Source organism: Zonotrichia albicollis, chromosome 4, assembly GCF_047830755.1.
Source record: "Zonotrichia albicollis isolate bZonAlb1 chromosome 4, bZonAlb1.hap1, whole genome shotgun sequence".
Lineage (NCBI taxonomy): Eukaryota > Metazoa > Chordata > Aves > Passeriformes > Passerellidae > Zonotrichia > Zonotrichia albicollis.
In genome coordinates, this window is record NC_133822.1 from 50,934,781 (window position 1) to 50,948,893 (window position 14,113).

Genomic DNA, 14,113 nt, shown 5'->3' on the forward strand with positions numbered 1-14,113 from the left:
GCAGATTTTTTTTTATTCACAAGAACATTTTTTGCCACTCTTCAAATATGTCTTAAATATTTGAAGATTTGAATATTTGTCTTAAATATGTCTTAATTGGTTTCCAGACATTCTATCAGTGCTAAGCATTGACATTTCAAATCCCACTCCTCTTTGATTCAGTATTCCTGGAACTCCATTTAAATCCCTTCTAATGTGTGTGACAGGGGAAAAAAAAAATCACTGACTGAAGGGGAGATAATAGTTGGGAAGTGAGTATATGAGTACTTTCAAAATCCATACATCTTAAGGTAAACACTTTTAAAATGAGAATATAAACACGGAAATTCTGTTCTCATGACCACCTCCTTGAAAAGTAAGAGACAAAACCAGAATGCTTATGGTTTTAAATGTTAATTTTTAAAAAATACCCTTCAGTTTTCATATCTGCATTTATTGTGTCAGCCTTCCTTAGCTTGGTTAGAGCAGTTAACGGGATAAAAGACTTTGATTTTTTAAAAGTTTCTCAATAGTGACTTAAAATCACCAAAATCTCTTCCTACTAAGCTTTTCAAAAATTTCACAGGCTTTCTGAAATATGCCAAAGACCAGTTTAATATTTAGGCCCTGAGTGAAGCTAGATTGAATATGATACATTTTTTATCCACTCTTATTATCCTTAGGCTATATCTCTTTGAGTTACATATTTCTTTTCTTGCCTGTAAAGAGATGAACACTGGTGAATGATCAATTTGCAAAACATACTTTACCAGGTTTCTCACATCTGACAATTCTTAGTAAGAATTTAAGAAGAAGTTATAAAAATGCAGTAATTCTCTGGGGTCACCATTACTGAAGACACATAAGCAGATTTGGGTTTGTTTAGGAAAGGTGAGATTTAAAAAGGGAAATGAAAATGCATACAAAGAGAAACGGAACTAAAATAATCACTAAGTTAAACTTATCTTTCTCATGAATATACTCCACAAAAGCTCTGTTTACAAGAGGTTTACTGACACCCAGCTGAAGAACTTGGGAGCAGTTGTGTAGTTCTCTCAAATTTATGATTTTTATCCTACTAAGCCTCCACAGCAACAGACATGGAAAATTATTTGAGAATCCCATCCACTCATCCTCAACTCTTGGTACATTCATTCCAGTGGTAATCTATTGTGACTTTCTATGATTATGTAAATCAAAGTTACATGCCTAACTCTAAAATTGATGAACACTCAGAAGGGTGATTCAATGTGCCCTGAAACAGACTTCTCCAGCAGAAGGGATGAACTCATTTGAGGATGTTAATCTCTTCCAACTGACTTGAGATGTAGCTCAGAGGGCTATGTTAAGGTAGGTAGTCACAGTCAGCTGAGATGATCCCACTCCACCAACATGGTACTGGCTAGCGTACAATATCCCTCCAAATGAAACACTAGCACTTCTCCATACACAGGGATTGTGTGAAGGCCAGACACAGACATAACCTGAAAGGGATATTATGCAGAAAATGAAAGCACCTTCATTGCTACAGCTAGTAAAGAAAAGATTAGTGCTAAATTAGGTGCTTCAGTCTTATTCACAACAATCAAACACTGTGAATATTGATTCTGTGATCTCAATAGGCACAGTGTTTGGATTGGAGTATACAGTCTAAGATTGTTCAGACATCTGGACCATGGCTGATGAAAAGGTTAGGACCATTTTGTAAAGAAAAATAAACGGGCAAGACAACTATGTACAAAACAATAAATGGTAATTCACCCCCAGTGGAAAGCAAGGTTGGTAAGACTCCTGATCCAATCACACAGGGCTACGATTCTTTCCTTTCAGAAATGCTTTCAGGCCTTGTAACCAAATTCACTGTTGTGTGGCATTAGACCTGATTGTGATGCCCTTACTCATATAAAACTCAGTGCAAATTGTGTCTAACTTAAACTGGCAGCATTAGGCCTCATTGATGTTTTGACTAAGGACTTAATTCTAAACAGATGGCTGCTCACACGTACAGTGGCAGTTGCGTTGGTATGACACAAACTTGTCTACCATTAGATCTTAAAGACTGTGGTTGCCACTAAATTAAGTCAGCAAAAGACAAGTTAATCTTCTTTGCTTCATACTCAGATCAACACTAAAGATTGTGATGGTGATCACTGAACATTCCAGTTTGATTAAAAGCAGCTTGCATTTTTCCCTTTACTATTAGTACTACAAAAACTGAACTCAGTTTTAATAAGAGACTAAAATGTGAAATAGGAAAAGCTGACAGATCTTTCATATGGTTTCTTAATGGTCATAAATTTACAGCACTACATCAATGAAAGAAAAACATTAAATATTTTAATCTTTATTGAATCCTCTGTCATTAATAATTATCACATAGCTAGTTTGTACAGTCTAATTTTTTTTCAAATAACAAATTTATTCCAGTTTCAAGTAATACTGAATGATATCATTCTCATAATCTTGTACAAACAAGATGTTAAGTTTCTTTTTCCTTTAACAAATCCAGAGGGAAGAAATAAAAATACCTTGCATCTCATTCAAATTCATAACCTCATAAACCATGCTAGCCAAAACAGAAGATGCGCTATTTTGGACAACATGCACATAGCCACAAAAGATATTGTGCTTAATGAAACATTGCCTAAATCCAAAACAGGAAAATGCACTTTTGTGGTAGTGAGAAAATAGCAAGAACAGTGAGAACAAGAGTGAACACATTGACCATAAGGATCCTGTCCTGTTAAATTCATCAAGGTGCACAGGCAGAAAACACCCTCATGGTCCTCTGCCTGATGTGTGGCTGCAGCTTATCCCATAGATAAGCTGTTGAAGTCCCAAGAGCCATCTGACACATAGTGTGTGGGGGTTCCAGCAGGGTACTCTCTGAATGCCATTGTCTCACCCCCTCCTCGTTTCCAGAGGCTGATGAGGCTGGCAGTGTGGTGCTTGTCCCAATGGTTTCACAAAGCTCTAGATTTCCTCTGAGCTCAGTTCTGGTCACAGCAGTGCCAAACACTTCCAGATTGTCACAACTGAACTGATGCCGAACTTTACAAGTGATTCAGGAACAAGTGATAATCAGTTCTCACTCATCAGCACGTAGTTCCTTGGGATGTACCAGTGAGATGTCCCAGCCATCTAATACTCCAAGTCAGGAGTATTATCCACATCAGGGCATGGCCCTGAACCATTCACCAGATGGTTCAGTTTGCATCTGACTAAACGCTCATTTTGCTGCTGAACAAATACAACTGTCCATGCTCCTCAGCCATTGCACCCCCAACAACCTGCGTGAATAGTTGTTAATGCCAAGAACAAAGTAGCACTGACAAGTAACAACAAGATAATCTGAGCTGCTGTTCCTGTTTTTGCAGTAACTGTCTCCCACCATCTCTCTGTGCCAGCTCATGCACATTTTCAAGAATCCAAGCTGGTGGTGGCCAGAGAGAAGGAAATCATTCCTCTTAGTTGAAAGAGAACCTGAAGAGGTCATTTACCTCATCCAAAAAGCTCTGGAGCATCCCTGTTCTTCAGTATCACAGTTTATTTTGCCACTTTTTACAGATTCTGCAAGAGATCTTTTACTACTTTTAAATCAAATGCTCTGATTGTAGGATGACTGTTGAACTTGCCAGCATGATTTTGTTAAGAACACCAAATATCACTTCTCCCTGTTTCTGAAACTACTTAGCCTTCCTAAGAAGAAATTAAGAACTGCTCTAACACAACCTGGGTGGAGAAGCTGACAGCAATAAAATTTAGGAACTTATTTCATAATCTGTATTTAAATATTTGATGAGTTAGATCAATGCATGTTTTTATTAAGTACCTTGCTTCTTTGTCAGCCTAAGGTTATAGGCAAGTTATATTTCTTTTGTGTTGCCCTGGTAGTAAAGGTCGGTGCAAATTACTCACTTTCAAAATGCCTTTTTGTATCCATTTCTCTCTTACTTGGGCGGAGGATTCCTTATACTCTTAATAGTTGTACTGATGATTTTCATACAAGGGGACTGATGACAGGCTAAGGGAAATCAGGGCTGATACAGAGAGTTTGGACAGCCCGTTGCAGAACATCTGGAAATGTAGCCAAGAGGAATTTGTGAGAGGAAAACATCTGATCCCCTCCAGCCTTATAATTTTGTTCATTTGTTCTCTAGCACCTGTGCTGAATCATGTAGCCTTGCAAGTTTGTACATTATAGTGGCCACATTAAAGGAAAGATGCCAGTAAACACAAGAAAGGAAAGGATGGGAACCTTGATGGGGATATAGAGGTGGCAGCATTGTGCAGTGCTGAAGACATGGGAATACACTCATTCTGGTGGAAAATGCAATGTGCTGAGAGAAGAAATGACCTTCAGAGTCCCTGACTGACACTGTGAGTCCAGACAAGGTAGGCAAAAGAAATTCCAGGAACTGTTGGGGGCTCCTTGACTTGCTTTGTATTTGACTGCTGGGGCAGTAGGAATCCAACAAAAGCTCATGTGTAGCTGTCCCTCAGGACAGCCTCTAGGTGCATGGGCAGCTATTATATCTTAATTTCTGATACTAATTGGAATGTTTCCAAATTATTGACACAAACAGTGGCATAAATCACATACATTATCTTTACATTTCATTTGATATGTAGAAGCAGGGAGACAGAATAACAGGTCTCGGAGATACGTCTCTTTTTTGAGAGAAGTGTGAAGCTGGCACAGCAGATGATGGACACAGCTGAAGGCACTGTGTGTCCTTGGGCACTCTTTTTCTTCAGTGCACAGATATGTTTCTACAGCATGGTGCTTCCCTGACTCTCCCTCTTGCACTCTGTGCTCTCTGACTTTCTACATTCCATGGTCTGTGTGACAGATACACAAAAAAGAGTCCACTGGAGTCCTTGCATATTGTCCATGAATTTGTCCTTTCCTTTTATCACAGAACAAAACGGATTTTTTTTGCCCGCAATTTCACTGTGAACACTCTAACTTGAATATCTGATCTCACCTCCACACTGGGTGCAGGATGCAGCAAGTAGTAGAGGACATGCCCCAGGAAAACTCCAGCCCTCCCAGTAGGTAGTAGGAAATTCACCATTACCATTCCCTGGTGAATAGGGGGCATGCTGAGGTAGTTTTCTTAGATTGTTTTGATATTACTAAGGTGGGATTTAAAGTGTTCAGCAACAGCTTTTGAGACCTACAGTTCATCCTGTTAGGGAACAGCACCCTGAAGACCTATTTACTCTAAATTTTAAAAAAGCAAAAATTTATCAAATTATTTCCATTAATTGTTCCAATATAATTCTTATATTCTTAAATTCTGAAATCTTCTAACCAAGCACATAGCACAATAAGCATTTTAAACACTAAAATACTGATAATAAGAACAAAATTGTTTCACCTGTGGGTTTTTTTGTAGTTTACATTGTTCTCCAACAAATTGTGAGGAAAAAGAAATATTTCTCCTACAACCGTTTTTGCTTTCAAGTACTTTGTTAGAAAAAAATCTATTTTCGGTACCAGTAGAATTCATCATAGTATGACAGGAAAGCAAAATTGTTTCATTTATAAGATCTTGTAACAGCGTGAAGCTAACCCCATGGTCTCTGAGACAGAAATCCTGCCAGCTGTAGACTTATAAAGAGTTAGCAAAGAAAAAGAAGTTTCTCAGATGGAGCTGTTAGTCATGATATGAAGAATGTGTGTCCCTTACAGATGTTATAGTTATTTGCATGATAAATCCTTATCATCACCATAGGAATTTTGCAGCCTTCCTTTAAGTTAATGCTCAAGTTCCAATTAATCTTCTTTTGACAGTGTTTGTCTAATATTTCAGTGTAGAACAACATTTTCAGGGTTACATTTGCAGTGAGCCTATTGGGTACTTTAAATGCTGTATTTCTGACTTTGTACTTGCTTTAGAAAGACTTCCTCTAATTCTTCAATGCTTCACAAATATTTCTAGGAAAGACAAGTATAATAGCATTGATAAATGTTTATTAAGGGCATATCTAGACTTGCAAGTTAACTGGAATTAACAGTGGGGTTAATTTAGAACAAGCAATAGTTGTGGAACAACTCCCTAGGAAAAAAAATGTATTCTATAATAAAATTACCTCATTCTCATGTTCAACACTTGAACTGTTTTGAGTAACATAAGATAAATGGGAACAAAGCATGTTTGTTCCAGTTTGTGGGATCATTACTTTACTTAGGAATGACAGTCTAGGGAATTCAAAATGAAATGAGGGATGTGAAAATACCTTAAGGTGTCTCCAAGAATCTTGAGGTTGCATAAATACAGACTCAGATGCCAGCAGCCCTTTTTAAACCAACACTACACTGACACTTTCCAAAGGCCTGTGTAATGCAGAACAGGGTGCTACACAGGGCTCTGCACCCCCAGACACAAAAGAGGGGTTTTTTTACAAGGATGCCATCACCCATGCACCTTGAGTGAACAGGGTGCATTCACTCAGCAGGAGGTCTGGGATTATTGTCTGCTTTGGGAAAGTTATAGCAAGTTCTTTGGTTGGGAAACAAAACCAGATGGTGCCAGTATCTTCACTTCTCCTCTGCTCTTACATATTGGGAACAAAAGAGAAACTTAGAGTCCTTGTGCCATCTGACTGTCAGGATCAGCTTCTTGGTGGAAGAACTGAGTGCTCTTCCTGTGAAGAGAAGGCAGCTGTACCTGTCACAATGATAAGGGGGTTTGGAGCCTTGTTGTTGCTTGGTTTTAACAGCTAGCCTTGGTTGTTAAGGGTATCTTTACAACCAAGATACCCTTGAAACCTGTGCCAAGAGACACAGCACTGATGAGACCGAGGTGTTAAACCTTAGTAATTCTCTGTCCCAAGTACAGGGTTTGGGGCAAAGATTAAAATGGGACCAGGAGCCCAGGGCAGAAAGGCCTGGTGACATGTGCTGAGCACACCACAGCTGCAATGGTGCCAAACTTTTACCACTAGCCTCGGGAAAGCCATGTCCCTGCCTTTGCTGCCAAGGGAGTGGCAGGCAGAACGGTGTACCTCACAGGAGAACTGCTTCAAAAGAGACTCAGAAATCTACTTGTAGCTTAAGCCACCAAGCAAAGTGAAGCTCTGCAGAGAGCATTTTTCCTTTAGCACAGAAGCAGACATGTGACATTCTGCTCCACACCCTAGTTTTGGTAACTGCACTAAAATAAAGGGGGTAATGGCAGAAAATGTGTGAAGCTGTCCCTCATGCAATCCCTCTGTTTTGTCAAGATCCAAAAATCAATCTTAGCATAGAGTTTATTAAAGAAATATTTAAAGCAAGTAACGTCAAACTCACAGACTAAAATCATAATAGGAGCAAGATGACACAAGTGTAAAAGATGTAGGCATTGGCTATTTAAATGCTTCCTGCTGTAGATTTCACTTCTATATAGTTCCAAAGATAAAATCTAATGTAGAAAGAAAAAGCAATGTAATGCCTCACATTTCAAGCCCACTGGAATAATGGAATAAAGGAACTGGGATAAAAGGAAACTTACTATTCCATAAACAACCTGATTAATATACATTTTAAAATTCATAACATTATAAACAGTTATAATCACAGCATTAAGCAAACTATATAGAAGATAACATTAGTCTAAAACCAAAATTTCCATAATAATATCAGGTTTCCTGTTTAGAACAGACTTTTCATCTTAACAAAAAATGTGTTTTGAATTACCTTTTCAAGCAATGGACATTTCACCTAGCTTCAGGACAATAGCCTATTCTTAATTTATTACTGTTTTACTTTAAGGAACACCTAGGAATAGTGAACTGAATAAGTAACAGTCTCCCTGTTTGCTGTCCTGTGTTTTTTGTCTTGTTAGATATACATTAACCTGTTAGGCTGACCTTCACTTCCCTCCCAGTTCCTACAACACATTACAATTCTTTATAAAGACATCTTGGGAGAGACTGCCTTTTGGTAATCCTCCTCAGTTGAGCTCTACAGACTGGTCTGGCATGCATTGTGTACCTGCATCTGTCACGAAAATTTGATGACAAATCATCTGTTTCCTGACAGAGAGGCTGCACTGACTTCAAATTCCCACGAAATGTTTTTGTCCACCAGGAAGAAAACCATTTGCTCTATTGCAGTGATCATTTTCAAACTTCAATCCTCCATTTGATTTAGTCTGTATTATCATTTATTTGTATTACAATTTTTCTGGATCAATTGAAGCCTGTTGTAAGATACATCTTCTCTATCATCTTTTGGGAAAATGTAAAGAGAATGGAACTAATGAAAGGAATGAAAGCAAATGTTTCACAGTAACAATCAATGCTGTTTTCAGAGGGTGAGAAATGAAGATCCTTTTTAAGGCTGACCTACCCCAGTTTGTTTAAAACTAAGCTGAACTTGAACTGATAAACTACTCTTTTGAGATTAACCCGAATAGTGGACATTCAGTAAAACACTGTAAATGTAAACATACCTGAATTGGAGTCAAACTTTGTTTCTGACCTGAAAAAGAAAATAAAAAGATCGTAAGTTACAAGAATTGCTTTATGCCATAAAAGCCATTTGTCAGACTGATCCCTCCAGCAAATACCATCTTTAACCAGACTGGCTAACTCTGTACATTAACATTTAATGCCTTCAAAGGCATTTGAGCCCAAATAATGACTATTATCTTTAATATTTTACTGTTTTATATGCTGTAGTTACAAAGAAGATATTTTGAAAGGCAGATCACTAAATGAAGAAAATAAAATATAAATTTGAATTAGGATTAAATTATATACTGTGAATCATAGCATACAGTTGTTTGTATGAATTAAATAGTTTCCATTCATTTTCATTTTTGAAAAGTCATTAGGAGGATTTAACTCATTCATGGATGTTTCCAATCTATTTTTGAAGCAGATACATTTCATTAATGTCATATGTATTGTAGTCAATGATCTGTACTTAATTGTGCAACATCCTAGGAGGTTTTTGTTTGTGCGTGTCTTCAATTTACTCATTCTGCACATAGGAGTAAGTGGTTTGATTTTCTTAAAAGTGGAAAGTGGGGGGTGGGAGAGAGGAAGGGAGCCAGACCCAAATTTTAACTTGTTTTAAAGTCTTTGCAAAAAGACAATGATGTGTGCTTTACGCACCATTAGCTTTGGTCCTGCACTGCAGATTTTTCTCTCTCTAACAAGTAGTGTTTTCTTCTAAGGACTTAGCTCTTAGCAAATGAACCCTATAACCTGTATATTTAATAAAAGGAAGAAAAAATTAGCCCTTGTGGGAACATCATGTTTCAGATATCGGTTAATAATACTTGTAAATGTAGAAGCCTTTGAAGGTCTCACTTCAACTGTGGGAAAACTTAAGTTGGGTAATTATTCAAGATGCTGCTGATGTGCTGTCAAGCAGAATTAACCCTATGACTAGGGCTATCTACACAATCTGCTACAAGACAGCATTGTCTATATTGAGCTCTCAAACCAATTAACAGGCATGTTCCAATCAGATTTATATCGCCCACTAACAATCAGTTGCACACATGGTCATGGCTGTCACAGCAGGACACAAGGTCTGACCAGCAGGAGACCTGTTAAAGCATCTTATGTTGGCAGCAAAATGCATTTCCCCAGAAATTCTAAGGAGGAAGTACAATGTTGGATCCTTCTACATTGCATCAAGGAAGGAATGTATTTTTGGGAAGTTACAGTCCTTCTTTTTTCAGCAACAAATGACTGAAGCTCAAAAACTAATTGCAGATTTATTTTCAACTTTTATTTTATAAGCTTCTACATGCTGTTACATGCACTCTATATTTTTATATAACTCACATTGTAATTGTATACCAAATATCTAAGCTACAGCAAATAAATATAAAATCAATTATAATCTGAAAAATTAACAGGTTCACACTATTAAAGTCATCAGAAAGGAAACAACTCTCTTCTCCCATGCTGCTCATTCTGCACCTTCCTTCAGTGTTCACAATATTTTGTCTTAAATATAACTCTCAGGAGATGAAAAGGTGAGAGGGAAAAGACATATCTTCATAATTAATATTTTTAGTACCACCAAAAGCACTGAACAAAGAAAGCACGTTGCTGACATGCCTTCACAAATATCAGCAGCATTATCTGCCCAGGGCACCAGCCCATGCACAGTTTGGCAGTGTAATTCAGTTGGTATTTACACCAGCAGGATGAAGTCCCCACCCTGTGAAATGTGGTAACCTGGGGGAAATTCCACTGAGTTGGAATTAAAGCTACTTAGTGTTTCATTTACAATATTCTCCTCAAGCTGCTGTATACCTGCCTACACTATTCTCTATTGCTCATCACAGTATCAGCAACACCTCACTACCTACATAGTCAAACACAACATATGAATCGTACCCTCAGCATCTGTTTATCTGCACAATCAGCTTCTTGTTGCCTAAATTGTAGATACTCCCTATTAGTGGGTCAAAGAGAGCTCTTGCTTCTCAGCCTGAATGCCTTGTTATGGACATATGCACTGCAATTTGTGGCTTCAACAAACTGGCCCAAGGGCCAAGGTGGCAGAGCGTGCATGGGGAGGAGGGTCACAGGGGTCACTGGGCACTGTAATTAGTACCAAAGCTCCAAACAGTCATAAATTACTGGACAACACATCAGAAAACTGATATGGGGGTGATAAATGAATCGAACTTTGTCTGGCAACAGCAGAATAGTTATGAAAGAAAACACAACATGGGAGGTAGTACTAGGAGCCATCAAGAGGAGGAGGGTCACCTGTGTTATGGTCACCATTTCCCTTTGGGAAAACCATGTAAAATTTAGGACACAATATTACAGAAACTGTTAGAGATCTGAATAAGGCACAGAAAAAAGTGGAGGAAAATAATGAAGCATCTTTAGCATTGCAAATAAGCAACAAAGGGCAAATGTGAGAGAAACACACTGCAAGAACACAGTCACCTTGGCTACTTGAAGGAAAGAAAAGCTTACAGCCATTTTAATGAAAGCAGCATTTTTCCCTTCTTCCAAGATTTATATCTGCTTCTCAACAGCATGTTACACAAAATGTCAGAAACTAATTGTGCATGTGTTAAAAATGCTTAACTAAAATATGGCCATTAAATAGGAAAAAAATAAATGCTGAAAGTACATTCCAAAGGGATGTTCTGCTACACACAAAAATATTCACTCTGACTCCTTTATACTTTTAAAACTACATTAACTAGAAGGAAAAATCTCCTCAGTACATTGTTTGTTATCATAGTACATACTCTGATACCCAACCTAAGCATCCTACCAAGCAAGATGCACATTACATAGCCAGGTCCTGACTGTACAAATTGTCTCTTATCATTTATCACAACCAGAGGGGAGCGCCCCAACACCATGCCCCACCCTCCCACCCCCAAATGAACAGATAATAGCTTTCTGCATATTTTTTCTACTTCTCTTATAAAGGAGTATTCTGAAAGCCAGGTGATCATTCATAAATACCTTTGGAAAGGAGTCTATACGCATAAAGAGGAACAAGAGGGTATTTGTAAAGTGCTTTTCATTTCCAACTTTGATATGGCTCAACTACACACAACACATGGCAATACAAATGTTAAGTAGGCTCAGCTACCAACACACAATGTGCAAGGAAATGGTGAGCTACTGGAAAGATTTAGCTAAGCACAAGCTGCTGCAATACTTGCCAAGATCCCAGGAATAACTAAGTCAAACACAAACAATATATGATAGTCATTTTATCTGTACTGCAAAGAGGTGCAGGGTTTCTACCTGTTATTCCTAAAAGACATCATATACCAGATCTTCAGACTGCCAAGTACAAAGCAAGAGTGAAAAATGGAGTAATGATAACCATCATGTGTTCCTATAGTGTGAATTTTAAACTACTGCCTTACTAAGTATGACTAAACTGCAGTTGTTCAGTGCCACAAATTAGAGTGTCAACAGACACACTAGAGCTGAAGTTAACACAGATCTGCTACTTGCCAGGGAAGCAGGCCTTTGTCAAAGAGAGAGGGAAGAGGACTTACTGCAGAACCTCTGCTGTTGTGTTACAACTGTCTTTCCTTTTACCTTTCGTGATAAAGTATTTAACAGGTTTTTATAGGTTTTGTTGACGGAACATAGGGAACAGACTTTGGAAGCCCCACAACTCTCTCAGAAAGTACTCTGCAGTTCTGATCCTTGCATTATAACATGGAAGAAGTAATTTATTCCTCTTGGCTTTCTAGGCCTTTGCATTAGCAGTTTATACCAGGCTGCTCCTTTTCAAGGCTGTGTTTCAACTGTGCTAAGCAGAACATTGGTAGGGGCAGACATTCAATATACTACTTCTCTCTGAAAAGGACTTTGATAAAGATCTGTTACAGTCATAAAGATGATGCATCACTGTAGGATCATATTTAAAGGAAAATGGACATATACTAAATGAACTAGCCTATAGTTAAAAAATATTCTAGTCCAGAGAGTTACCATGTTGTTTGTAATAGTGTTAGTATTAATGATTGTACCATGTATATTTAAGGGAATTATGAACATGATTGAGAATACTATTAATCATGTGAGAGTGCTTTGTCTTCTCTCCTTACACCTTTGGTATTTGATTTTCAAAGAATTTTATTCCATATTGGCATGGGCAGTTTGCTGAAGGGATGATGGCCTAGCAGGCTCCTGATACAATCCAAGCCAGCCCATGTCCTGGTCCAGGTGACTGATTAGAACACAATCAATCCTCTCTCCCATGTTTGCCTCCCAGTGGTACAGAATATACCTAGCTGCAGTGTCTGTGTTCCTGCTACAGCATTGCTAGCATAAAGAAGGCCAGGACAGTAATGCTCAGTTGTGAACATATTCCTGGACACTGCACTGGCCCTCATCATGCTGATAAAAACCCTAGACAGGACCTAGGCAAACTGCAGGGGAGGCTCAGGCCAAGGACCAGAATGAACCAGGTCACTCAGTTTCAGAGTAAGGAGTTGATGTTAAAAACACAAGTCATGTCTTGTCACTTGACTCTAGGGCCAGAGAAGAGACTTTTGTCCATCTTGTTAAGTATAAACATAACCCTTCTGAAAATGCAAACCATTTCCTGGAAAGCAGTCACTGATCATACTCATGAGGTGAAGCTCCAAATAGCTTCTGGAAGCTCCTGAAACTCAAGGTTCCAGAAAGAAAAATGCAGCAGTATTCCAATGTAAAAATAAATACCTGATGTAACTACTTAGGAATTTTTAAGACCTGCACCATCAGGGAATTTGAGAAGTCCCCAAGCTTTAAGAACCAAGCAGAAAGAGCAAAGCTGAGCTTATTGCTGTGTTGTGGCCAGGTGACAGATCCTCTGATGTCTCAGGCAGCACAATTACCAACAGATATTTCCCAGAGCTGGACATCCCTAATGCCTATCTCTCTTCAACCCTCATGTGGATTCTCATTATAATACAACAATATATATTATTTACCATAATTTTATCTGCTACAGTCTAGTAATATAGTTGAACTCTTGTTCAGGCCTCTCCTCAAAGAGAGCTTGAGTATGCTCTCTTTCCTGATTTTCTTATTGCTTTAAGGACTTAATATCTTTGAGGTTTAATAACTACTTCCCTGAAAAATTTGGCTGAAATTGTCAAATAGATTAAATGATACAGTTTTATTATTACAGAAGGATTGACACGGAGTCAGCATTACACTGTATTAGTTTCTCAAGAAGCCTGGTTAAAGAAAAAAATTCACTATTGACAGATGATGTGATAAATTTTGTTCTGCATATTGATGAAAAGCCAAATTCAAAATGAGCGTTTTAATGTCAGAAAACTATTTAGGTTGGACAATACTTTTAAGATCATTAAAGGTCCAACCATTAATCAAGAACTGCCAAGTTCACCACTAGACTTTGTTGCTAAGGGCCACATCTACATGTCATTTTATACCAGCAGTGATGGTGGGGAGTAGTCTCTGGGTGAGTTCAGTCCAGAGAGACAGAATGTCTTTAATGTAAGAGCTATAAACAGATAAATATAGAAATATATACCTTCTGCAGTCATAATCCATAACAATTCACCCTACCTGATTTTTACTTGAGGTACATGCGTGTACATACTAAAGCATAAAGGAGGTTAAAACCAGCTGAAAATTACTTCTTCCAAGCAGAGTGACTGATGAACAGTCA

At 38.1% G+C, this 14,113-nt stretch overlaps 1 protein-coding gene across 5 annotated transcripts in view; it reads right to left on the reverse strand.

Moving 5' to 3' along the window:
• Nucleotides 1-14,113, reverse strand: part of MSRB3 (methionine sulfoxide reductase B3) — an 80,860-nt gene that overhangs the window by 25,477 nt on the left and 41,270 nt on the right. For all 5 annotated transcript variants that reach the window (XM_074539781.1, XM_074539777.1, XM_074539778.1 and 2 more), the window contains one exon: nt 8,424-8,452. In XM_074539781.1, coding sequence (XP_074395882.1) covers nt 8,424-8,452 — 29 coding nt within the window. The remainder of the gene's footprint in view (nt 1-8,423; nt 8,453-14,113) is intronic.